At 41.0% G+C, this 25,356-nt stretch overlaps 10 protein-coding genes across 10 annotated transcripts; 7 read left to right on the forward strand and 3 right to left on the reverse strand.

Annotated features, from left to right (window-relative positions):
- Positions 1-322: 322 nt before the first annotated feature.
- SWI6 (transcriptional regulator SWI6) lies at positions 323-2,812 on the forward strand (the record flags this gene model as incomplete). The annotated part of the gene is made up of 1 exon (XM_003644092.1): positions 323-2,812. The coding sequence occupies one exon, from the start codon at positions 323-325 to the stop codon at positions 2,810-2,812; it is 2,490 nt and encodes an 829-aa protein (XP_003644140.1).
- A 366-nt stretch (positions 2,813-3,178) lies between these two features.
- Positions 3,179-4,798, reverse strand: Ecym_1066 (FHA domain-containing protein; the record flags this gene model as incomplete). Its single annotated transcript, XM_003644093.1, has 1 exon — positions 3,179-4,798. One exon carries the CDS (start codon positions 4,796-4,798, stop codon positions 3,179-3,181), a length of 1,620 nt encoding a protein of 539 aa, XP_003644141.1.
- Positions 4,799-5,639: 841 nt separating this feature from the next.
- RPL37A (60S ribosomal protein eL37) lies at positions 5,640-6,251 on the forward strand (the record flags this gene model as incomplete). The annotated part of the gene is made up of 2 exons (XM_003644094.1): positions 5,640-5,646; positions 5,992-6,251. The coding sequence occupies 2 exons, from the start codon at positions 5,640-5,642 to the stop codon at positions 6,249-6,251; spliced, it is 267 nt and encodes an 88-aa protein (XP_003644142.1).
- Positions 6,252-6,433: 182 nt separating this feature from the next.
- LCD1 (Lcd1p) lies at positions 6,434-8,539 on the reverse strand (the record flags this gene model as incomplete). The annotated part of the gene is made up of 1 exon (XM_003644095.1): positions 6,434-8,539. One exon carries the CDS (start codon positions 8,537-8,539, stop codon positions 6,434-6,436), a length of 2,106 nt encoding a protein of 701 aa, XP_003644143.1.
- Positions 8,540-9,202: 663 nt separating this feature from the next.
- EMG1 (18S rRNA pseudouridine methyltransferase) lies at positions 9,203-9,964 on the forward strand (the record flags this gene model as incomplete). The annotated part of the gene is made up of 1 exon (XM_003644096.1): positions 9,203-9,964. The coding sequence occupies one exon, from the start codon at positions 9,203-9,205 to the stop codon at positions 9,962-9,964; it is 762 nt and encodes a 253-aa protein (XP_003644144.1).
- A 497-nt stretch (positions 9,965-10,461) lies between these two features.
- PRM1 (pheromone-regulated protein PRM1) lies at positions 10,462-12,510 on the forward strand (the record flags this gene model as incomplete). The annotated part of the gene is made up of 1 exon (XM_003644097.1): positions 10,462-12,510. One exon carries the CDS (start codon positions 10,462-10,464, stop codon positions 12,508-12,510), a length of 2,049 nt encoding a protein of 682 aa, XP_003644145.1.
- Positions 12,511-13,460: 950 nt separating this feature from the next.
- Positions 13,461-16,508, forward strand: SKG3 (Skg3p; the record flags this gene model as incomplete). Its single annotated transcript, XM_003644098.1, has 1 exon — positions 13,461-16,508. The coding sequence occupies one exon, from the start codon at positions 13,461-13,463 to the stop codon at positions 16,506-16,508; it is 3,048 nt and encodes a 1,015-aa protein (XP_003644146.1).
- Positions 16,509-17,175: 667 nt separating this feature from the next.
- On the forward strand, positions 17,176-19,227 carry MDL1 (ATP-binding cassette permease MDL1; the record flags this gene model as incomplete). The annotated part of the gene is made up of 1 exon (XM_003644099.1): positions 17,176-19,227. One exon carries the CDS (start codon positions 17,176-17,178, stop codon positions 19,225-19,227), a length of 2,052 nt encoding a protein of 683 aa, XP_003644147.1.
- A 256-nt stretch (positions 19,228-19,483) lies between these two features.
- On the forward strand, positions 19,484-20,920 carry MET2 (homoserine O-acetyltransferase; the record flags this gene model as incomplete). The annotated part of the gene is made up of 1 exon (XM_003644100.1): positions 19,484-20,920. One exon carries the CDS (start codon positions 19,484-19,486, stop codon positions 20,918-20,920), a length of 1,437 nt encoding a protein of 478 aa, XP_003644148.1.
- A 511-nt stretch (positions 20,921-21,431) lies between these two features.
- Positions 21,432-24,854, reverse strand: ATG26 (sterol 3-beta-glucosyltransferase; the record flags this gene model as incomplete). Its single annotated transcript, XM_003644101.1, has 1 exon — positions 21,432-24,854. The coding sequence occupies one exon, from the start codon at positions 24,852-24,854 to the stop codon at positions 21,432-21,434; it is 3,423 nt and encodes a 1,140-aa protein (XP_003644149.1).
- Between the last annotated feature and the right edge of the window lie 502 nt (positions 24,855-25,356).

Consider the following 25,356-nt stretch of genomic DNA (forward strand, 5'->3'; position numbering starts at 1 on the left):
TGTTGCTAACGCCTATATACGTCTATACCTACACGCTAGAGAGAGGGAGACAGACACGAACGATCCTGCACTGCTGCTTTGTCCTGCTTCTGGTCTGCACCACCTCTGGTTCCCCTTTCGAGTTCCGGATTTTCGTTGTTCGCTCAATATTTTTGGATTTTGCTTTAAAACCTGCAAAAACACGTCAAAAATGTTTAAAGAGGCTTCTCCAGAGAAAGTGTTGTTTAATTAGAACGGTATATCGACTCTTGACACTCAGAAACGCATCACTTTAGAGTAGCAAGGGACTCTGGAATAGGATAATCAATTGGGTATTCGAGTAATGGTGGAGCTTCAATTACAAAAGGTGGTAGACGGTAGGGTTGTGACGCTTATAAGACGTGATGAGGATGAGTATTTTCGATTGGAGGGATTTCTACCACACTTGATTAGGCACGAGTATGGGGATGAGCGAGTCCCGAATCATTGGGACCATTACCAGGAGGATTTGTTGCTTGCGAAGTATGGGATATTGATTGAGACGGATTCGAAGTATGTGAAGTGGATTACAAATAGTAAGGCCAAGCAGTTGATTGAGTTATTGGGGTGGGGCGGTGTGTTTGGGGATGTCGAAGAGCAAGGGAAGGAGGGTGGAGGGGGAGCGCGTGAGCCAGTGTTGATTAAGGATGAGGATGGGGGGAGGGCACGGCAGCAGGTGCAAGAGGAGTTGGTGGTGGATGGAGGTGACCGGGGCAGTGCAGGCAGTGCTACGGATCAAGATGAGGAGGAACTCGTTAGGGAAGAGGCAAGTACGGCTAATGGGGCCAGAGATGTGGGCATGCATAAGGAGAATCATAATAGTAATAATGATAATAATAGTAATAGTAATAATAGTAACAATCGCAGTGATACAAGTGATAGTAATAATGAGAAGAACCAAGATACTACTAATTCTGATAGCCACATGAACGGGGATAAACTCCCAAGTGAGGGTGTAGGCAAGCCGAAGCGAGTCTCCGATGAACAGGGCGTTGCACACGATCGGTTTCAGACAGGATTGCTGTCTACCAAGAGGACTATGCTAGAAGTAGACCAGGGTGAATCACGCGAAGATGTAGATCGCAACGGAAGAGGTCAGTATGGTTCGACTCAAGTGGGCAGATCGCCGCTTAAAAAGCTCAAGTCGTTGGAGACTTTAAGATTGTTCTCCCATGATTTGGATAGATTTAAAGAAGAGGATATAGGGTTAACAAAAGCGCCTGTACCTTTAAATGATTTCTCCCCTGATGAAAGAATGAAACTGGAAGCCCTATTACAGCGGATATTGTTCCCTGATAACAATTCGCAGCCGCAATTCGAAGACGCACTGTTAGAAGTAGAAAGAAATTTTACAGCAATCCCCTTGAAGTGGGACATCCCCATTGATGAACATGGAAATACTGCTTTGCATTGGTTATGCTCAATTGCCAGTGTAACGATGGTAAAATGCCTTGTGGTACAAGGTGCAGATAGACTGCCAGGTGATAAAATGGGCGAAACGGCGTTGGTTAAATCCGTGAAATCTGTGAACAACTATGATTCTGGCACGTTTGAAGACTTGCTCGATTACATGTATCCATGCCTAGTGGAGCTTGATGAAGCGAATCGTACTGTATTGCACCACATCGTACTAACTTCTGGTATGCCTGGTTGTTCAGCGGCAGCGAAATATTATTTGGATATACTGATGGGGTGGATCGTAAAGAGACAGTCTAGAAAAATACAGACCTCTTCTACGGATGATCTGCCTGACCCAATAATCTCCAATCTAAATCTAAAATGGTTTATTGCCAATGTTTTAAATGCCAAGGATTCTAATGGTGATACATGTTTGAACATTGCCTCAAGGCTCGGGAATGTGTCCATTGTTGAAGCACTACTAGATTATGGAGCCGACCCATATATAGCCAATAGTTCCGGCTTAAGACCTATAGATTTTGGTGCTGGCGTTTCGATTCTGTCCCTAAACAGTGATAATCTGCCAAAGGGCGGCTCCAATGTGGACTCCAACAGCAATGAAATGGTCCAAAAACACACAAATTCTCCGCCTCCAGATTCTAATGCTCTAATAACACGAATGAAGACTCTCCTATCATCAATATCAAAGGATTACGAAGCAGAGCTTAAGGAACACGAACAGAAGCTTCAAGAGTTGCATTCACAACTGAATGCAAAACGCGAGCAGCTGGCAACATCTCGTGATCGTCTTGCCAAGGCTCGTTTGTTGCGAGACGAGCATGCCCTGATCTCAGAACGGCTGACCAATGTTGAAACGAGTGCAAAGGAGGAAGAGGCAAGTTTTGTCCAACGAACTCAAGAGATGGGTATCGATCCCGATGACTATCAAGGACTTGATGAGTTCGATGCCGATGAACCATTCCGTATTGATATCATTTATTCAGAACTAGAAACCAGGTTGAACCAAGAATTTCATGGCGATTTGGGGTCCATGCTTAAGGATATCGATGTCGAGAAAGTCGTAGAGGAATTATTGGCAAAACATCAGTTACAAAACCCAAATTTAATGGACGAATTTCTTCCTACAGTACTGTTGCGCGCACGCATAAAGGCATACGAACGTAACGAACAGCAGCTGGAGGATACCTATGATGCCATTGACGAGAAACACAAAAACCTAGAAAGTAAATTTCGAAGAGTTCTTTCTTTGTGCTTAAAAGTTGATGAGGACAAAGTTGATGGCATGTTAGATGGTCTTTTGCAAGCTATTACCAATGAAGATCCAGAAGATATCGATATCGATGAAATGCAAGATTTTTTGAAAAAGCACAGCTGATGGTTACCATGAACAGTTTTTGGCCTTGTAACATTTATCTATTCTTTCCAACTGATCGCAGGTGACAAACCACATTACTGCATGGAGCTTTCTTAGAATGCACAGAAAAACGATAATACCTTAACTCTTTACTTCCCTTAGAGACATCCAACCCCTGATAAAATGTAACAAACACATATATACATATACATATGTATATGTATATATAATTCGAACTGAAACATATAGACAACAATTTATATCATAATTAGAGATAGTGTTCAGATCTAACTTGATCACAAACCACAGCACTTAGCATTACGGTAAATATATATATATAGACAAGGACAGAGATATTATGGGATCTGGGAGGATGCAGGGAATTGACTATTTAGTGGGCTTTTTCCAGAAGTATTGCTTGTGAACCCTCCTACAGGAACGTAATCCTGTCCGTCCCCCCTTCAAAGATAATACAAGCTGCCTTCTACTATGGGTAGGGTCATTTTCTAAATCATAGTAGTACTCCTCATCTAAGGGTTTCCCAGCAGCATCTTTACCGGTACGATATATGACACCAATGCATTTTTCTGTGGCCAGTAAAGCACGTAATTGACAGCGAGTTAACTTAGAAATGGTAGAGTTGACATCCTGCAACGAAGATATTGGAACCTGCTGGACGTTAGAGAAGGCCAAATGATTTACCAAGACATTTTGCAACTCCTGAGGGTCAATACCGTTTTTCCTAATATCCTCCAAATTTTCTTGCCAATCAAAGTCATCAAGTTGACGCTCATCCCGTCTCCTTTTAGATAATTTCTTTGGAGTTAATTCTGCAAACTTGGAGTCACTAGATGTGTTGACACCAAGCTGCAGAACTGCTGTATTATGGTGCTTTGAAAGCGAAGAGTGTTGTTCTGCATGGTGTTTTTTAAGAGGTGTTGAAGGAGGTTCTAAAATAAATGAGGAATCGGGCGTTATACCACTATGAATCCCACCAACTGAGTGTAATTTACCAACTTTTGTTGTAGCGGCTAAACTATAAGTGCTTGGCCCATCACGATGGGCGACAGGGGAAGACTCCTTAAAATGCAATTCTTCAGAACGTTTTTGCACTTCAAACACATCTGATTTTTTGACCGGTGTACGGCAGCCTTTATGGAAGTCATCGCTATTAATATTCAACAGTGTGAGTTCATCTTCTGTCTCAGTAGTATTGTGAACATTATAGTCATCGTTGTCACTATCACCGCCGTCATGTTCATCAAAGCACTCAAACAGCGTAAGGCGAGCCACGCACTGCCTGAAATCAATTACCGTGTTCTTCACGAACGGCATTATCACCGTTTCGCCCTTAAGGAGAACAAATGACGTTAACGAAGGCTGTTTCACAAGTATCTTACCTGTAGAATTCCCGGAACTCACAGTACTGCATTTGGATTCCAGCACTAGCTCAAATATATCCACAGAGCCCACCCTTTTCACGAGCTCATACTGTAGCCGTCGAGGAAAACAAACTACCAATCCATTTGTACCAGTACACGCCAATTTTACCTGGTTCTTCTGCGGTAAATACGAGATAACCGCATGCTGCCTAGATACATTCCTACCCCGAGGTAGACGCACATCACAAACAGACCCCTGCCGTCCTACACTCAACACCGATGGCTTTGTCGGATCCAAAACAATTTCAACACACCTCTGACGGCCCAGTACACATTCTGCCTTCTCATGCTCATGCTCCGCCACTCCATCGCTCAAAACATAACTGCTCTCCTGAGTCCTTACTGGCGACGAAGATCTCCCAACAGTAGATGAAGGGTTTGGTGTAGGATACTCCCTCTCAACCATCTTCACGTCTGCACCCTTCACCCAACCCCCGCCTTTCTTCATCCTCTTAGGCGATCCCGCCTCCGACCAACCCCCATAGGATTCATCTCCATCTCCATTTACCAAACATCTCAAACTACCACTCCCAATCGGCGATGAAGGTAGAAAATGCCCTGACATACCCTTTCCCCTGTCTTTTTAAGCCAAACCAAACCGTCTCTTGTTGTTGCAGCCAGACCGTAAAATATTAAAAATTAATTAAAATAAAAAGAAAATTCCTTCTAAAATACAAATCCTGTAAGCTGGTATACTATTCTGCCGTTTCTCTGGTACCTAATATCTTCTCTTTCTCATCCACAGCAACTATAATGATCGAACCTACTCTAGTACTATGAGATTAGAGGGAAAGAGACCTTATTTCCCCCACTAACGCTACATTACACACCACGATATTCCCGACAAACAAAAACCAAATGTTTTCGCTGGTCTAAAAACTACCATATAGAGCTACATAACACACGATCTGTCGCCATCACAGCCTAGTTGCATACTAAACAAACCTTTTAATGGGTCCGGTTTTGATACTATACTTATAAAAACGCGTTATATATAACTTAAGTATGTACGGTTTAGAGGGAAACGCAGGTTTGGAAAAATACGCCAAATGGATTACTTTTCGCGTCGCGTCGCGTTATGGAATTCACGTGATGTATGACTGCTCATTTGAACCCGTACATTATCTTAAATGTGCACCCGTACATCCATCATGCCTGTGATGAAAAATTCCAACCATATTTGCGTGGGGCGAGAGTCCTCCCACGCAAAACCTCGGCGGACTGCTTCATGGAATTACCATCCGCACACCACATATGTTCTCCCGTTTGGGCGCCACCTGCTCCCTCTGGCTGGTTTCTCGTAAGCCCGCGGTATTTGGTTAAAACTTTTCCATCTCTTATTACAGACTGCACTATCTCTTGATTAGCGTTAGTTAATAGAAAGGATATAGCAACAAGAAGCAAACATGGGTAGTATGTGCATAGATGAACTTGTTATTTCAAGAAGGATATTGTTTGGATTTCGAGGGCATTTTTGGTTTTGAACGGATTTGGTGATTGAAAGAGAGAGAGAGAGGTGGAGGTTTGGAATTGGAAAATTAGGTGTATTGAAATATGGGTTAGGACGAGTGTAATGGTCATGTGTTAAAATAAAAGGACTAGGATAAGATGTGGTGGGAAGTTTTAATGTTGCAGGTCAGCAGCGCTGACTGCTGACCTGCAACATTGGTGGATGATGATGGGATCCTCTGAAGAGTCTGCAATACGTTTCCTTCTGTTTGAGAAAAGTGAATTTGATACTAACTATATGTTTTACAGAGGGTACTCCATCCTTTGGTAAGCGTCACAACAAGTCTCACACTTTGTGTAACAGATGTGGTCGTCGTTCTTTCCACATTCAAAAGAAAACCTGTTCTTCCTGTGGGTACCCAGCTGCTAAGATGAGATCTTACAACTGGGCTACGAAGGCTAAGAGAAGAAGAACCACTGGTACCGGTAGGATGAGATATTTGAAGCACGTTGCTAGAAGATTCAAGAACGGTTTCCAAACTGGTGAGGCTAAGCCTCAATCTGCCTGAATACGTTTTTTGAGGTAACGATTATACGTTAATATATATATATACACTTATTTGTTACTATTAGTTACTCCAAAAATGCGCAGCGTAGCAGCATCTATTATAATATAGTCAAAAAACCAAAAAAACAATCAAGTGACTGTACTTTTTGCGAATTGATTTGTTTTCGTTTTGGAGTTCTTCATTCATTGTTCGGGAACCATAGATAGGTATAGTGCGTCAGCATCTTCCATTGAGGTGATGCTGTCAAGGACAAACTTGGCCAGTTCTCGACAGTTGTAATCGTATCCGGCGTTGAATTGGCGTTCACAGTGGATGATATCCTCTTTGAGGAGCTCTTCCGATATGAAGCTAGCATGATGGTTACCTTGGAAAGCATCTTCGTAGTAGTCCATTTGTTCTTGCAATTTCAACTTGCGAAATGGATCCACGAGAAGGGCTTTCTCTTGAAGATCTTCTGTAGGGTCTCCGTTGCTCATGTGACCAAATACAATACGCCACAAGCACACCACAAGGTCATCTTGTGTGTCCTTTAGCAACTTTGCAGGCTCGTCGAGTTGTTTCCACATGTGGTAAAGTAGCCTGATCAATTCGTTTATCAGGGTGTTACGAATGTCTGCGTTTTCGGACTCGATGCCGAGACACTGGATTAGCATGAATTCTTGTTCCCTGCATAGAAGTTTAACAGTCTGGCTCAGAAGGTCGGCATGGGATATGGAAGTACTGTAACGTGTCAATAGCATTTGAAATGTTACTACCACATTCAACTGCATGGTTAGGCAACATCCTTCTGCTTGCTCTTTACATTGGCGGCTCAATTCAGGAAACTCCTCGTAAATAACCTCTGGTATGCTTTGTACAATTTTGTTATCGACTAGATTTTCCAGCAAATAGGCGTTGGAATTGTCTCCTATGCAGCGTATCAATCCAGATATGTTGTACTTCGGGAGTAAGTGTAGATTGTCGTTGTTGATTACATTTTCGTTACTTACCTGGCGGTTCCAAATGTGAAATAGCTTGCCTATTACTGAATCCCACCACTGGGAAGTCGCTAGATCGGTAGGAAGTTCAAGTTGTGTAAGGCCGTATATAATCTCCACAGTGTTGTATACAACGTTTAAAATGGGCCTGTATGATATCGTCAACGACAATTGAATAACTTTCGTAAGATTTTGCCAAATAGTTCCATCAAAAAATAACTGCTGATGCGCAGAACTTCTTACCAGCAGTATTTTGATGCACAATTCCATCACGTCGAAGCAATAGAGCACCGCCAGAATATCCAAAAATTCATATTGGAAACTCTTGGGCTTCACACCTAGCTCTAAAGGCGAATCATGCAATGGCTTCTTTAACAAATGCTGATAGGTAATAACTAAATCGGATATGAATTGAAACATATCTTTCAACACTGTAATATGGACTGCACTAGGGCGAAACTCGATTGCTTGATACATGCATGACACTAGAAATGGAACCGCGAACTTGCAATCCTTCCCACTTGCTATTGTTCGAATTAGAATTGCCAAATTCTCTAACGTCTTGTCGACCAGCTTATCCAGCGACATCGTACCTTTCATCTGGAATAACAGCTTTTGAATTGGCCTCCCAAGAGGCTCACCATTTGATATATGCAAAACATTGTTGACATCCCTGATGCTGTCAACATGTTCCAAGCAAATATGATCAAGGATATCAAAAACGGTGATATTGCATCCTGGAAGTTTATGCTGTATTAGTGTATCTACAAACAATGAAGAATCATCAGGGATGATTCTGTGATGATCCAATGTAACATATTCTTGAACCAGCTCATTTTCTATCTTCCTCTTTTTAACCGATTCAGCTTGTGCGGTATTCGTCTGTGTTTGTTGTAACGGTAGGTTTGCTGCCTGGAATTTCGTCAACTGACGCTTTTCCAACAGTAAGAACTTCTTCTCGTCTTCAACCCTCTGCAATTCTTCCTTCAGCTTATTCAACTCATGCAGATGGACCTGCCGTAATTGCTCTTCCTTATTTAGCAATCTTTGGTGTTCTTGTTCCTTCTCTTTTTCAAGTAACTGCAACTTATCTCGAAGCATACCTGACTCACCACGAGCCTTCATTAGTGCCTGTTCCACCTCATCGGCCTCTTCATCGACTACCGACTTATCGGAATCACGCTTCTGAGTACTAGCATTCTGAGATGTAGCAACCGCCCCACATTGTGCGACTTGTAAAGCCTTCGGTGGCTTGTTTGCTAGCTCCAAAATATCATAATCACTATCCTCATCACTCCAACCTGAATTCATATTCACAAACACGACGAAGCAACACTCTGATAACTGATTCTTAATCCTGTTCTACGCGTAACTTTGCAGTAGACTTAAAACGACTGGCGAGAAAAAGGAACACTTGAAATGAGACATTAAATGGTAAAACTTTACACAGCATTAAGGTACAGCATTAGTTTACCATGGAACAGAAGCGCTCATTGGATATATATAATTCAATCAAACTCACATATGTAATTATACTTGATGGTTCAAGCCCCCCTGCCTCTTAGATCAAGTATCATTAGGGTACGCTAGTCACGCACCGTTATGATCACGTGATCACTTGTTATATGAGCTTTCATACACTCTTGCAGTACAAGAGTTAATTCTACAACTTACCATGCAATTCAAAAATGCCTATCATCATCAAATAATGAAACAATTAGATGGGCCTGGCCCTTTGGATCGAGAATATTATCATGTTTAAGGCACATCATGTTCGTTTAATCTATATGATCTATCTCGTATACGATTATTATTAGGATGAAAAATTTTAGTTGAATTTTCGTTTCTGTCTCCAGCTCATCTCATTTTGTAATATAGATTCCTGGTCAAAAGCAAGGGTATATGGATATATATATATTCGTTTTTATATATTATCCTATTCCAGATTATTAATTCCGCAATTAGGGTTCCAAAATGGTCGAAGATTCCAAGGTTAGAGATGCATCAAAAATTAATAGTCAAAGAAAAGCGTTACCTGCTTCATTGGTTCCACAAGCTCCGCCAGTACTAACTTCGAAGGATAAAACAACTCAGAGGCTGATCGTTGTTTTAAGTCAAGCGTCTTTGGAAACACAGAAGATTTCTTCTGGTGGTCCTGGCGGCGATAAATTTGCGTTGCTGAATTGCGATGATCATCAAGGTTTACTAAAGAAAATGGGTAGAGATATCAGTGAGGCAAGACCGGATATCACACATCAGTGTCTGTTAACATTACTGGATTCTCCAATAAATAAAGCCGGTAAACTTCAAGTATACATTCAGACCAGTCGAGGGGTATTGGTGGAGGTTAATCCTACGGTACGTATTCCAAGAACTTTTAAAAGGTTTTCAGGACTAATGGTCCAATTGTTGCATAAATTTTCTATTAGATCAGTTAATTCTGAAGAGAAGCTGTTGAGAGTCATCAAAAATCCAATAACTGATCACTTACCTACAAAATGCCGTAAGGTGACGCTATCCTTTGACGCACCTGTGGTCAGGGTGCAAGATTATGTTGAAAAGCTGGATTCGGACGAGAGTATATGTGTATTTGTTGGTGCTATGGCAAGAGGTAACGATGTATTTGCAGATGAATTTATTGATGAGAAGGTAGGATTGTCTAACTATCCATTGTCAGCCTCTGTGGCATGTTCTAAATTTTGCCATGGCTGTGAGGATACATGGAAGATTTTGTAGTTATTGACTTTCTTTAAACTAGTAGTCCATAATCATGAACTGATATTACGAAGGGAGGTTAAGGTCCAGAATATTTTAAATTTTAATGAATGACTCCACATGTACTTCCTGAAGTTTGTTATGTGTAGAGAGGAGATCATCATTGTAGAACGAGCATTCTTTTGCAGATCACGGCGCGTTAACCTTGAAAAGAATATGTTTACCAACGAATGGCTTTTCCCCAAATCCTTCATTTAAAGAAATGGACTGTTGCTGGATGATATTCAGCCACCCCCTATGTTCAAAGGCTTGGGAGTGTGGTATCTTGAATCTTGAGATATATCTTGGAATTGTTGCTCGCGGATCATAATCGCGTGACGGTTTCATTTGCGTTTCATAGCGGGTACGTCATGAAACGCATGGATGTATAATATATATAGTGTAGAGCCCATGATAATTCTAGCGTTGTTATGTATCGAATGAATGGTTGAGACGAATGAACAGATATAGTCCAAACTATGACTTATACTAAACCATATCTAGAGCTGCGAGAACGGTTATCTCAAATCTGGATTAATCGCTACACATTGCTTTTACTTCTGTGTCTTGTAAAGCTGCTGTTGTTTGCGAAGAGCCTTCATAATTCGTTAAATCAGTCTGAAGAATATATACTAGATCATTGTTTCACAATTGACCATTATTACAACACGTTGAGGAATGGTACCCCTCATTATATGGGCAAGATAGGGAACTACTTAATCACAAAGTCACTGGAGGGATCGGTAGATGGCCTATTGGCATTGTTATCCCTACTAGTTTTAGCTAGTGAGGCGATCATTGTCTTCATGATTGAGCTATGGCTAGGAACTTATGCATGTTTACTTGTGAGCGCTGTCCATGGTGCTGTCGACGTGGCTACGAATGCTACGGAAAAAATACTGGGGGTGGTTAATTCCACAGTGATCCATGCTGCTAATGACCTAGATAATGGATTAGATGGGCTTTCAAAAATAATTAACAAGGTTCTGAAGGCTACAACAAAGATAGGGGCACTAGTCACCGATAGTGACGATGATGATGACGGCGGTAATGCTGCGGATCATATTAAAAAAGTTAATTTAACTATAGCAGGATTGAGGAACTTACAAATACCGTCATCAGTTAATGACAAGTTACAGTCGTTATCTGGAAAGACACCTGATTTCGAAACACTGAAGAATAAAACCAAACAATTGGTTTCTGTCCCATTTAAGACGATTAGGACGGAAATTAAAAATGTTAACACTACGGGCATGCTTAAGAACAAAGAACTAGTTTCGATACCGCCTATAAATATTGATGATAGTAGCGGTGGTATCTGCAGTGCCCATCAACCAGATATCGAAAAATTGTACGCAGTATTTAACGATGTGCTCAAGTATACATTGATCGTATTTATCGTTGTATTGGTAATTGGCGCCCTGATTGTTCTAGTGCCTGCAGCCTGGCAAGAATACAGGCAATGGAGCAGACTTGCAGAGATGCGGGAAAGAGCCGAAGTGACAGAGAAATTTAGACATCGTAATCCATTTGAGGGCAGCGATGACGACAGTTCAGATAGTACTCTACCAGAGGGTAGAGATGTGATTGAATGTTACCAGGGAGTCTTCCATAGAATCCCGACAGTGATTGGTGAATGGATCGGAAAGACTGTAGGGAGAACTCCCAGACAAAAAAAAGAAGTCCAGTGGTTCATGGCATATATCATGTCTCCAAGAGCATTGATAGTATTTGCAATTGCGATGGCAGGTATTCTAGTTTGCGTTTGCCAGCTCCTTATGATCCACGCAATTTCACGAAAACTTCACAGTGACAGCACTAAACAGATGCTTTCAAATATGCAGTCAGACACTCATGAATATGTATCGCGAGACATGTCAAAATGGGTAAGCAGCACAAATGACTACATAAACGGAACAGAAAACTCAATTAACGATGAGATGTTCGGTTGGATCAGCTCGGCAACAACCTCTGTAAACTCAACAGTAAACACCATTTTAGAAGACATTGATAGCACTGTGTCCAGCGCCTTCAACGGAACCATACTATACAAGCCAATGAATGCAGTAGTGGCGTGTGTAATTGGAAATAAACTACGTGCCTTGGAGAAAGCCTTAACATGGGTGCATGACAAAGCACATGTGTCGTTGCCACGTATAAATGGAGATGAGCTTAATTCGGCAGTCACCGACGTGTCCTTGTCGCCAGACCCTGATTCCGATACTCACGTCAAAGTCTACTCTAGAGTGAATAACAATAAATCCAAATTGGAAACTTCGCTGGCTAAATTCACAGTAACCCTATCCCACTCTATTGAAACAATCCTGGAACAATACAAAAACTTGGTTAAAACTGAGCTCTTCATCGCACTAGCAATTCTAGGTGTATGGCTTATTCAAACCCCAATTGCGGCTTGCATCCTATATTACAAACGACTCCATACATTCCCCACATCGCCTGCCTCATCATATTATCCTCATCGCTTTTGTCACGATCATCACCAACCTGTTACGTTTTCAGGAACCTAATGAAGAAAGCTCTTCGAGAGATAGCCGTTATATATTACGTAATAATTTTTTCCTAAACTTTCTCGAGACACTCTACTCTATATAGTATAAGTCATACTTTCGACCACCTTTTTGCCCACAAAAACCTGAACAAGGCATATATTCTATTCAGTATGAGACGTATATTACTTATAGGCGTCGTTTGCATTGCCACACAGGTCGGCATTTGTATGTCCGTTTCTTTTTGAAAAAGCTTGTCAATATTCTGAAGTGCTATTAATATATATCTATCTTTTGCCTACGACAGGAAATTGCTGGCAACCTTTTCAAGGAAGCTTTCTGCCAAATAAGGCTTCGAGGAAGGGCCTTTGTATATTAGCAGCCACAATAACTTGCAGATTAATGCACACCTTTTGTATTCACCCACACTATGGGTTGTGTGTGGAAATTTTATTATACATAACTTACTACATTTAACCACACTGTGCTACTGCAAAAAGTACCAAAGCACTGTAGTCTAGTGGTAGCAGTAATGGGTAAGCAGGCCCCCTCCGTGTATTGATATATAATATTTTTAGACAGATCACTTCGATACTTAAACCTTTAATCCATCATCAGCAACAATCATTTTGCTCCGTTCCCCACTCTTACCGCATTCGATCATACCGAGCAATCTTTGGTAGTGGTTAAATCACGGAACCTCTGAGGCTTACCACACGAAAAGGGGTATTGTTCGAACGTCACGTCATCTTACAAACTACTAATTTTCCTTCACGGGTTTTTTTGAAGTGAATATTTACCACACGCAGCAGTTGGAATAGCAAATCATCACGGGCGTCAACTGCCATTTGTTGCACGAAGCAGAATACTTCATCCTCAGTTTCTAGCTCATCGTCGTCTACATTTACAAAGATATTTAGTCACGCTAGTGAATCATCTGCGATAAGGAACATCTTGTACATCAGACGTTCATGCAATCCGAACGAACAGCTCAGGCTAATACAGGTGGGTTATCTCCTGAGTTAGTTCCTATTGTTACTCTGCTATCGGCGCAGACTCATAGAAGGTATATTGAAGGTGTATTTTTGATATTAAATGATTTGAATAGCGATGGGTCTCCAGGAGAGAGATTATGGAAGGAGGTTTATGGTGTTTTGATCGGCACACAACTAGCGCTCTGGGACGCAAAGCTTTTTGCTGCGAATAATTATGATGCAGAGAAATTAATGAGAACCACCACAAATCCTACTTATATTAATTTTACGGATTCGAATTTCAGGTCTCTAGGGCCACAGGATGCAGCTGTGGATAGTGCTAAAAAGAAGTTGACAAATGCAATTTCTGTGTCTACCACGTTGAAAAATAGGTATTTCTTGCAGTTTAACGATTTGGAATCGTTTCTTAGGTGGAATGCTGCCTTTAGATTGTCGGCATTTGAGTTTAGTGCATTACAGGAGTCTTATACTGGGGCTTTGCTATCTACAAGAGGATCTTTGTTGAGCGATATTAGAGTTATTTTAGCTGATACGAAGTTTGCGTATGAAGAATGGGTTAGTGTACGGTTTGGCTCTGGTATGCGTTGGAAACGTTGTTATGCTGTGATTTCTCAGCCATCTAAAAAGTTGAAAAATGGCTCGAGGTGCGGCCAGATTAGCTTCTATGACACTGATAAGAAGCTTAAGAAGTCTACGGCGATGGCTGTTGTGACAGCTGCTCACGCTGCATACGCCCTTTATCCTTCTTCCCCGGTGCTTATAGACTCTTCTACAATGATTAAGTTGGAAGGTTCGATAATATTCTCTAATAAAGAAGTTTCCAAACAAGCGGATATATTTATCATGCCAGAAAAGCATTCCGCTGTTCCTGGTTACGACACTTTGATTAGATTTCTAATCCCTTTAATGAATTCGTTCCAGCTATATGGCCGGCCAAAAACGTTGATTGCTAGCAAGGATGACCCGAATTCGTTGTTGTTCAGCCTTCCTACGTTGCCGCATGTGCATTACTTACAAGTAGATGACTTACTATCCTTATCAAGAGCTTCTAATTCTACATGGACTGTTCGTGATTGGAGGAACCAAATAAAGGGTATCCTTAAGGGGAGGTTGAACAAAGGCTACACTGGATGTGGGTCAACAACGGGGCTGAACGGTGCACTGGCTTCCCCAGCCCTTGGTCACAGTGAATATCCAGCATCTAACAGTCCGACATCTCCACACTTTGCCCCATCATCTGCAACCAGTTTCCTAGATACAGATCGTCCGAACACAATTACGGATACTGGTCCACAAATAAATTTCAATCAACCAATTGCTATGCCCAGCCGTCCAAGCCCAGTCCCAGTCCCAGTTTTTATGGAATCGAGGCCTAGTAATTCAATGAAACAGTTTAACGGTTCCTATAACGCTGACCCAAATTCCGAAGTGAAAAATTCTGCGGCTCCTCAGATGCAATCCTCAGCCGAATATTCAAGAGTACCTAAAGAATCCCATCTGAAACCAAATGCTCAAACTGCTGCACCTTATCCTGCTAACGAAAAGGTGTCTGTATTCAAAGAGAGACCAGTGAACCCATTAGTGAATGTACCTCGAAATTTACAAAGAGATCCAACTAAAACTGAACATGATAATTCTTATGATACGTTTGCCAAGTTTACTACTGACACTTCCTCGGTTCTACAAATAGCAGAGCCTGATATGGATTATAATCATCGGGAGTTATATCGGTCTCGTGCAGATTTGTCTCAAATATATGACAAATATTCAGAACCACCTTTTGGAGGCCAATTTACATCTTCAAGCCATTCATTAGCGCCTCCTCGTTCCAATCATCATTTTGCATCTAACAGTCAGAAAAGAGATTCGGTGGGTGCTTATGATGAATACAAAGGAACGGACTCGCACACAAAAAAGCTCGATATCTCTAGGTTGAGGAATTCTGTTAGTAGTCAGAGTACTGCTGCGGTTTATGAAGAACGTAATGGACGTAGTTCAACCGGTTCTTCCTTTGAAAATGTAACAGAGACAGCAATCGAAAACGATGATGTTTTGGATGATTTTTACAACCTATCAAAGGAGATATCTAGCATGACAGTGGATACTATTGAGAAGCCAAATAACATTCAGAAACCAATTAGTGTCCGTAGTGATTCCACCAATACTAGTGTGAATGTTTTTGATCCTGACTACGACGCACAAAGCTACTTGATGAATGTTGAGAGTAATTTTTCCGGTACTGATAGTAATATTATAAGTCGGTCCGAGGAGAGCTTACCAGGCAGTCAGTATTCAGTGGGTAGGGGGGTATACAAAACTAAAGACAACCTGAGTTCAGTTTACTCTGATACGAAAAGTACTGCTTACCTGGATCATTCAACGTCCAGGCTGCCTGCCAAACAATCACAAAGTATTCCTGTTTCAAATAACAGGTCCAATGAACCTCTGGGAATTGTAAAGTCGGGCCCCCAAAGCAATCTTCACAGTCGATTAACCCCTCGATCTTCACAGGAAAGTATCTCGGGAACCCCTCCAAGTCGTTCTTCTCCTAGATCTTATAGTTACCAAAATATGCCGCAAACTAAGCACATGACAAATCACAATGCAAATCAAAAAAGTAGGATTCCTATGCAGCAAGGTATGCCTAATCCTTACGGTAGATCAACGGTACAGCAACAAGATGCGCCTCCGATGAGTAAATCACCTGCAGGAAGACCTATGCCACCTCAGCAGCAAAACTCACAAAATCAACTTCCAAGATTATATCCAGCGGCAAACCAACCATTTGAGCTAGGAGGTCCTTTAAAGGGTATTCAACCAATAATGCAACCTCAGCACCGTACTTTAGGCTCGAGAGCCCCAGTGATGGGAATCCCAAATCCCTACGGAAGACCCCCACCTGTCCAACAATTGCCTGGTGGTTACCAACCACAAAAAATGCCACCACTCCCTCAAAGCCATCACCAACAACTACAGCCATCGGCTCCCAATGCCATGGCACCAGCCTACCACGGCAGACAGTAATAGGACTGGCTTTTTCAAATATTAAATTATAATTCGAAAACACGGCACAAACAAAAAACATAAATATAAAAACTACGACTTGACGGCTCAGCGCACCCTAGGATTAGCATTTAAATATCAAGATGTTAGTTCACACATATGAAACTTTTGTTTGATCTAACTCGGTCGAAACGAGGGTCAGGCAGATAATAATTAAAACCCCCAAAAGAAAAGAGGATAGGAACACTAAAACTTGGAAATTGATCTGAAACTTTATATCAAATGTCTTTTGGCTCGACATATTGACACTATGCTACGTTTTTGTATTCCATTGATCTGTACTATAACTTTTTTTTTACAACGATCTGTATGTAAAGAGGCTCACTACTCTTATTTGTATATTTGTAAGTAGTCTTTAGATAACATGTAATATAATCTAGCGATATATACTCTCACCAGCTTATGTATATACATATATATATCCCATAATAAAATTATGTCTGAGGTATTGGTCTATTTTCTAGTTGTTAGGATTACTCATGGTGTCGATCTTTTCCGCATTATTGGGTGTTTTACGGAATATAGTTTAAAAAATGTCTTTACTAAAAGAAGCCATTTCGCAAGTTGACCATTTGAAGGTTAATAATTGATGGAAAAGAAGTGGGAAAGTTCTTAAGGAATATATATTATGCTACCACATTGGCTCAGCAGAAAAAGTTTGAATCCATTGCTTCGATATCAAAGCATATCTCTGAGTGGGCTCTCACCAATTCGTGGTCGTCTTTCACAGGTCGTTCTCAAAAGTGAAATTCATGTCCAACGTAGATGGCAGAATTCAATAAATGTGCGCGGGGTGCCTCCAAGTGAAGCTAGTAATCGTTTGCAAGTGCTAAGGCTGTCAGGCGCAGACTCTAAGGAGTACGGATTTAAAAATGTGAGAAGGCTGTTCCAGTTGGCAAGGCCTGAAGCCAAGTCCTTGGCCTTTGCATTGTTGCTGATTGTTATTTCGGGCGCAGTGAGCATGACGATACCTAGTGTTATTGGGAAGTTGTTAGATATATCTAAGGAGAAGGAAGCTGGAGGTGATGGAGATGAAGAACAAGAGACAAGGATATATGGGCTAACAGAGAAGCAATTCTATACTGCGCTTGGTGGTGTTTTTGTTATTGGAGCGTGTGCCAATGTTGGGCGTATTGTTATATTGAAAGTTACAGGGGAAAAGCTTGTAGCAAGACTACGCACGAAGACCATGAAAGCCGCATTGCAGCAAGATGCAGCTTTTCTGGACTATAATCGTGTAGGGGATCTGATATCGCGGTTGTCTTCAGATGCCAGCATTGTTTCTAAGTCGATCACGCAAAATACATCTGATGGTGCTAGAGCGGTGATACAAGGTATGGTAGGGTTTGGGATGATGGGCTACATATCTGCCCAGCTAACTGGAGTCATGCTATTGCTGGCACCCCCATTGGTGCTTATGGCAATGGTATATGGTAGGCGGATTAGGAACTTAACGCGCGAGTTACAAACAAGGGTGGGTGGATTGACCAAAGTTGCTGAAGAACAGTTAAATGCGACCAGAACGATTCAGTCGTACTGTGGAGAACGTAAAGAGATACGCAGATACGCAGAGGAAGTAAGAAGTGTCTTTCGTGTAGGTTTGAGGGAGGCAGTGACTTCGGGTGCATTTTTCGGCACCACCGGTCTTATGGGTAATATGGCTCTTCTGGCCCTGTTGCTTACAGGTACTTCCATGATCAGATCGGGTGCCATTACGGTGGGTGAACTGTCGAGTTTTATGATGTACGCAGTTTATACCGGCAGTTCATTGTTTGGTTTATCGTCTTTCTACTCTGAATTAATGAAGGGGGCAGGTGCAGCCTCTAGAGTTTTTGAATTGAACGATAGGGTACCACTAATCCACCCAACTAAAGGCAAAGACCCCATTTCATTGGCAGCGAAGGAGATCGAATTCAAAAATGTAAAATTTTCATATCCAAGCAGGAGTAATCACACAGTCTTCACGGAGTTAAATCTAAAAATAATCCCCGGAGAGCATGTATGTGTAGTTGGTCCTTCAGGCGGTGGCAAATCTACAATCTCAAGCCTCTTGTTACGCTTCTATGATGTCGACAGCGGTGTTATCACGATTGGAGGTCAGAACATCAAAGATTTCAACCTGCGCAAGTACCGTCGATCACTTGGCATTGTGCAGCAAGAGCCTTTGCTTTTCAATGGCTCTATAAAGGATAATATCTGCTATGCATTGCCTCCGCATATCATTTCGGATAAGCATCGTGTAAATCGAGCGCTGGAAGCTGCAAACTGCACTAGATTTATATCCAACTTTCCCGACGGACTAGATACCATGGTTGGCCCAAGAGGCACCCAACTTTCCGGTGGACAAAAACAACGGATTGCTATTGCCCGAGCATTCATCCTCGACCCTAGTATACTGATCTTAGATGAAGCAACGAGTGCATTAGATTCCCAGAGTGAAGATATTATTGCTCAAGCCCTTCGAGCAAGAAGTGAAAGCGGTAAAATCACTATTTCCATTGCACATAGAATTAGCACCATTGAACACAGTAATAGGGTTATCGTGTTGAGTAGGAACGGCGGCGTTTCAGAAACCGGTGCCTTTTGTGATCTCATAAACCAACCAAACTCTAATTTGAATAAACTGTTATCAAAAGAGCATGAATTACAGGACGTTCATGACCAACTTGAGGAATCTTAACCGGTGTTGTATTCAATTATATAAGCATGCAGTTATAGGTCACGTGGAGTTGATCATCTCTGAAAATTAAGGCTCCGAGAACATTAGTGTAAGAGGGCCGCCACACCCCGTCATGGGGCCAGGTCGAATATATAAAAGGCAGTATAAATATAAAAGAAAAGCCTTTCGATTAAACTCTGACTCAAATTAAAATGGATTGAAGCTGGTGTTTAATTCTGTGTGTCTGCTCTATTTTACTAGGAATATTTATCAAACCATGACTTCTATCAAGTCATCTCTAAAGGAAATTGACGCTGAAATTTTATATCAGACTAATCCATTAGCGAAGTTTGTGGAAAATCAACGCATAGTTGAAGTGCCTGAGCTTACTTTAGAATCTGGGATTACAATTAGGAATTTTCCGGTTGCCTATAAGACATGGGGAAGGTTAAACGAAGCTCGAAATAATGTGTTATTAATTTGTCATGCAATGACTGGTTCAGCTGATGTATCGGATTGGTGGGGGCCGCTCTTGGGTACGAATCTTGCCTTTGATCCATCGAGGTTTTTAGTTGTTTGCTTAAATTGCCTAGGATCGCCATATGGTTCATTTTCACCGTTGTCAGTTTCTGCGGTGACGGGTAGGCGTTACGGACCTGAATTTCCTCTTTGTACTGTGAGAGATGATGTTAGGGCGCATAAGATTGTTCTAGATTCTCTAGGTGTAAACTCAATTGCGTGCGTTGTTGGAGGTTCGATGGGTGGGATGTTGGCTCTTGAATGGGCTGTTATGTATAGCGCTGGATATGTGAGAAGTTTGGTTGCCCTGGCAACAAGTGCAAGGAATTCTGCGTGGTGCATATCTTGGTCGGAAGCACAGAGACAAAGCATCTATTGTGATCCAAAATATTTGGATGGCTACTATTCATTAGATGATCCTCCGAATGTTGGTCTTTCTGCTGCAAGGATGTCAGCATTACTAACATACAGATCGCGGGATAGTTTTGAAACGAGGTTTTCTCGTAATAGCCCCACAACTGTGGAACAACTAAAGTCAAGCCTGCCTGACAAAGGAAACAAGCCTGATTTTCAGGAACACAACATATCTATTCATAATTCTGGCCATCAGGGATTTCGGTTCGAAAATCGTGAACGAGTTGGCAGTATTTCTAGTGATGGGTCAGTGGAATCTATCGGTTTATCTTCTTCTAGTACATCATTAACGTCATTGACACCTGCTGTTAAACGTCCAAAAGCTCTTCAAACGCATTTTTCAGCCCAATCTTATTTACGCTATCAAGGAGCAAAGTTTACGAAAAGATTTGATGCAAATTGTTACATTTCTATTACTCGGAAACTAGATACTCATGATTTGGTTCGTGACCGTCCGCAATATAATGGTATACATGATATATTAAACACGATAGCACAACCTGTTCTTGTTATAGGTATTAAATCTGACGGGCTCTTCACCTATTCAGAACAAGAGTTTTTATCAGAACACATTCCAAATTCTCAGCTAGAACAAATTAATTCTCCTGACGGTCACGATGCATTTTTGTTAGAATTCCGATTAATAAATGAATTGATAATCAAATTTCTAGAGAAAAATATTCAGGATATTATGGACACGGCAGGATACCCATGGGAAGAATCAGTACAGTACGAAGCTAAGGAATCAGTCTTTGGAGCTTCAGAAGTTACTAATTGGTAGTCTTTAGACCGTACTCGAAAAGATATGAGCTGTATGACTTTCCGTTTGCTCTTATTCACTATTTGATATATGAATCCCACAATTTGTTTATCTATCGATCTTCTACATATTTTGTTCAAAAATAAAACTTAATGATTTCCATAAGTCGTTTCGGTGAGAAGACACCATTTCAGGGCCCTATAAATCATTGATAGTAGTTTTATGCACTAAAATAGATGATGGATCGGCAAAATTCTAAAGTAGCAGCCATGAATCCTCATTATGCACTAATATCGCTTCCTTTGAAGCCTTTTCTTTTTCATCCTGCTTCTTATTTTTGACTAAGCTCTTGGCATAGGCCATTTGCGAGTATATAAAAGAAATTGCAGCCGCTACACCATCTTCTTTATTAATATCTTGCCCAACCTTCTTTGCTTTGGCAATAATTCTTGGATTTGTGGTAACTACCTTTAAAGCATGAGATAACGTGTTGGCATTCAACTTCCTCAAAGAAATTCCCGCCCCAAGATCCTCAATCCTGTTGGCGTAAAAATACTGGTCGCCAAAAAAATGGTTTGATAACGGTTGGTACCCCAGCTCTCATAGATGCACCTGTTGTACCAGAACCTCCATGATGTACTACAGCATCCATCTGCGGGAATAGCCAATCATGGGGGACATTTCCTGCATTGTAAACACAATCTGGGAGTTCAATATCTATTTTTCTTTGTGAGGGACTGCCCAAACGCTCGGACCAGCCTTTGTTTAGAATACAACAAACTTCAGCTTTTACTACAGCCTCAACAACGGCCATTGTCATTTTGGCAGGATCTTTGACAACAATTGATCCAAACCCAATATAAACTAGCGGTTTGCCTGATTCACGAGATTTTTTAATGAAATCTGCTAACTCTTTGGGAGGACTATAATTACTGCCTTCATTTAAAAACCAGTAACCAGTCACCTTAATCCACTCCGCAAAATCAACACTTGGTGGGAAAACTTTTGGAGACATGTTGTAAATAAATGGAACTTTAGATTGCTGCAAAAACTCCAAGTTGGTTTTCTTCAAGCCCAAAGTTTCAACCCGCCATTTGTTTACTTGGGCACTAATTCCCCTCCAAAAAATGTTTTCAAATAAGATATGCGTGAAGTAGTTATAATTACCTCCCCTTCTCTGATCAGGAACAATAAAAGCATGTGGATATGATCTTGTCTTAGTCCATGGCATCGTGAATGCTCTAAAGTAGGGGATTTGTAAAGCCTCCGCTATATGGATTCCAGCCATTGCAGATGGAGATTCGATCAAAACATCTAGCCCTTGGCATGCATCCCATGCAGTCGTTAATAAATCCCTCTTCCAGTCCTTAAATCTAGTGGCTGATTCTCTGATCAATCCTACATTCATAGAACCATGTTGAACCATCAAAGCCATCAACTCGGCTGGATCACCGGCGATACTCCGAAACCAAAGCCCATAGGAGGTGACCCAATCACCAAACTCTTTATGGGTAATAATCACTACCTTGTGGCCCTCTTCTACAAGCCCTTTACCCAATGCGATATAAGGTTGAACATCACCCCTAGATCCAATGGTTAACAACCCAAAAGTATAGAATTTTTTTGGAGTAATTTTAGTTTTGTAGTAGGGACTGTCTTCAACCATAATAGGGATATCATATCCGACAGAACTAATTTTGTCTTCAAATAATCTTAGTTTGGCATCATTCGTGGCATCTTGTAAGTTGGATGCTCCAACAGCCTGTTGACGCCCGCTGGCATCCCTTTCAATGTCTTCAATAGGTGCAAAAGCATCTATGATTTTCAATATAACGAATTCTGCATCATCCCTAGATTTTTGGGACGCAAATTCGAAGAATAATTCTTCGTACCCATGAATGACAACAACTAGTCCAAAGTATCCGAATCTAAAACCGTTTTCTTTATAACAGTTTTCTACATCAGCTAATGGCAATATCATTTTTGTTTTGAATCCAGGAATTAACGACCTAAAGCACATGACATTTTTGCCCAAATAAATTTTCCCATATAATGGAACACTTCTATTCAAATAAGTATAGTATGAGGCTATGAGGGTTTCTTCATTGGTAAGTGAAAAATGATTTTTGAATCTCTTATCGGCTGCCTGCAGTTCCGATCTATCAGTGATGGTTAAACCATCATCTTTTGAAAACAAATTTACTTCGTGAGTAGCATAATGAACTGGTTGAGCATTCCACATGTTACGCAGTCTGTTTAAAGACTTAGGATTCCAATAGCTCAGCTTGGATCTTAAAACATCAGAAGACTGGTCAAGTGAACTTCCTTCATTAGCTTGAGTAAAGGATATGGGAATTGGGTCATCTGTACGTCGCTGACGTTCAGGAGAACTAGGCTCTTCTGCTCTTAGTAATCGTGGGGAAGATAACTTCAAACTATCAGTCATGGATTTGAAAGTTTGTTTAACCCTTGAGGGTGTTCGAGGTGAGGTTTGTGATTTGGTAAGATTACCTTCATCTCTTCTTGTTGGCGATGATAGCATGCCTAATAATAGATGAGTGGAATAAGATTCTGTTCTTTCACTACCCCTACCTCTGGGCCAATCCTTTACCATATTTTTGACGGGGCTACCAGTTCGACTTGTATCAACAGGAGAGCTGGCCCTTTTATAATTAATCATAACTTGCGAGCCCAACATCTCCAGATTCAGCAATTGAACTCTAATAATTTCTTTTAATTGGTTTGCAGAATTATTAAAAAACATGAAGAAGTAATCATCTAGTGCAAAAGAATCATAGGATTCCATCACCCTGACACGTAAAGTCAATCCTTGTTCAACAATAATTTGGTCCTCAAGGTCAACTATATTGCACAACGGGATCTTGATACTGATGGAATCATTTTCCGAGTTTTGAGTCGTAAAAACTTGTTTCTTCAAGCTAGAAGCCCACGATCTGGCAGAATGTCCATTATCGGCATAAAAACTATATGTCTTATTCTCAGTAACGATATAGAACTCTTTCGTTTCTTGTCCATTTTTCTTGCATTGCTGCACCTTCGTGACATAACGCAAATCGATAGTCAAAACAGGGAAGTAAAGATCTGTGGAGGAGTTATACAAAGATAAAGTATGATCCTTCAGTACAGCCCAATAGCGAGTAGGTTTACCGCTAATAGATATACTATTGTTGTAGATGGACAAACTGCCAGTTAACTTTGCTGATCCATTAGATTTGTATAGAAAGGCAAAAAACAACAAATTCTTAGATGTTAGGTAAATATGACCTTGTATTAGCACATTTTTTAGCAACCAACATGAATATTCTTTTGTAAGCTGTTCATCATCATCCAAATTAAACTTGCTTTTTAACTTGGACATAATCTTTGACGCTCTATTCCGAGACTTAGTGGTATGAATAGAGTGTGTGTCATGATTAGGAACTATAGATAACTCAAATAATGTTGACCTCCTTGAATCGGTTGCCGAGTGAGTTCCTGTCATACTGGTACCCATATCATCTGTCGTTTCTGTAAACTTTTCAGCTTCAGCGTCTTTAGTGTCACTTCCGCCACTGACTTCGGCCTGCTTAGCACTTTCATCATCACTTTCACCCTTGACATCTTCGTCGCCCATCTGTTCTGCCTGTTGAATATCACCAATTCCCACATACATACTGGCTGTTGTTAGGAGTCCTGCAATGCTCTTGGCCATAACGTTCGGACTTGCTAAATCTTCTTCCTTATCTCCTGATGACGACTCACTCTCGCCTGACTCTAACACTTGCTCTGCATCTTCACCTCTTGGTGTATTCTTAGACATTGTAGACAATGAATAAGACATAATACCGAATGGAGCTTTCAGGCTCTTCTTCACTATAGATGTGGAAGCAACTGAAAAGGATTTTGTTAGACTAACAGTTGCAGTCGAAGATTTTGGTTCCTTTCTCCCCTTCATAACAACTTCTTTGCTGAAAATAACGTTATATGTTAAAATCACAACAGAAGTAAAATACGGAAGTGATTTAATATGCTTCACGGCTTGATGGTTCTAACTGTCCTAACTAACGTCTGCTTTATTATTGATTAAATATGATTGAATTTTAGGGGCTCGTCTCGCAAAAGGAAACTATTTAGATCTCAAAATCAGCAACAGCGAGAGATTCTTATAAACTTAGTAAACAGTAGCAGTATCACAAAGGCAGTGAATGCTGGCTGTAGAGGGTTCTAGTACAGAGTTGGATCAGTAATTAATTATTTATTTAGCATGTCAGTATCAATAATAGAAGCATCTTACTAAGTTAATTTTAAGAAGCTTGTAACAATTAGCGCATTCAGGATTAGTTTTGTGTATAAAGTATTGCATCAGCCGCAATAGGTATTCAGGCATGGCAGTGATGTGAGTTACCGAAGAGATCGATGAACCACAACTTGATGCTTGTCATGCCAACTGAGACCGG

This window comes from Eremothecium cymbalariae, chromosome 1 (assembly GCF_000235365.1).
Source record: "Eremothecium cymbalariae DBVPG#7215 chromosome 1, complete sequence".
Classification (NCBI taxonomy): Eukaryota; Fungi; Ascomycota; class Saccharomycetes; order Saccharomycetales; family Saccharomycetaceae; genus Eremothecium; species Eremothecium cymbalariae.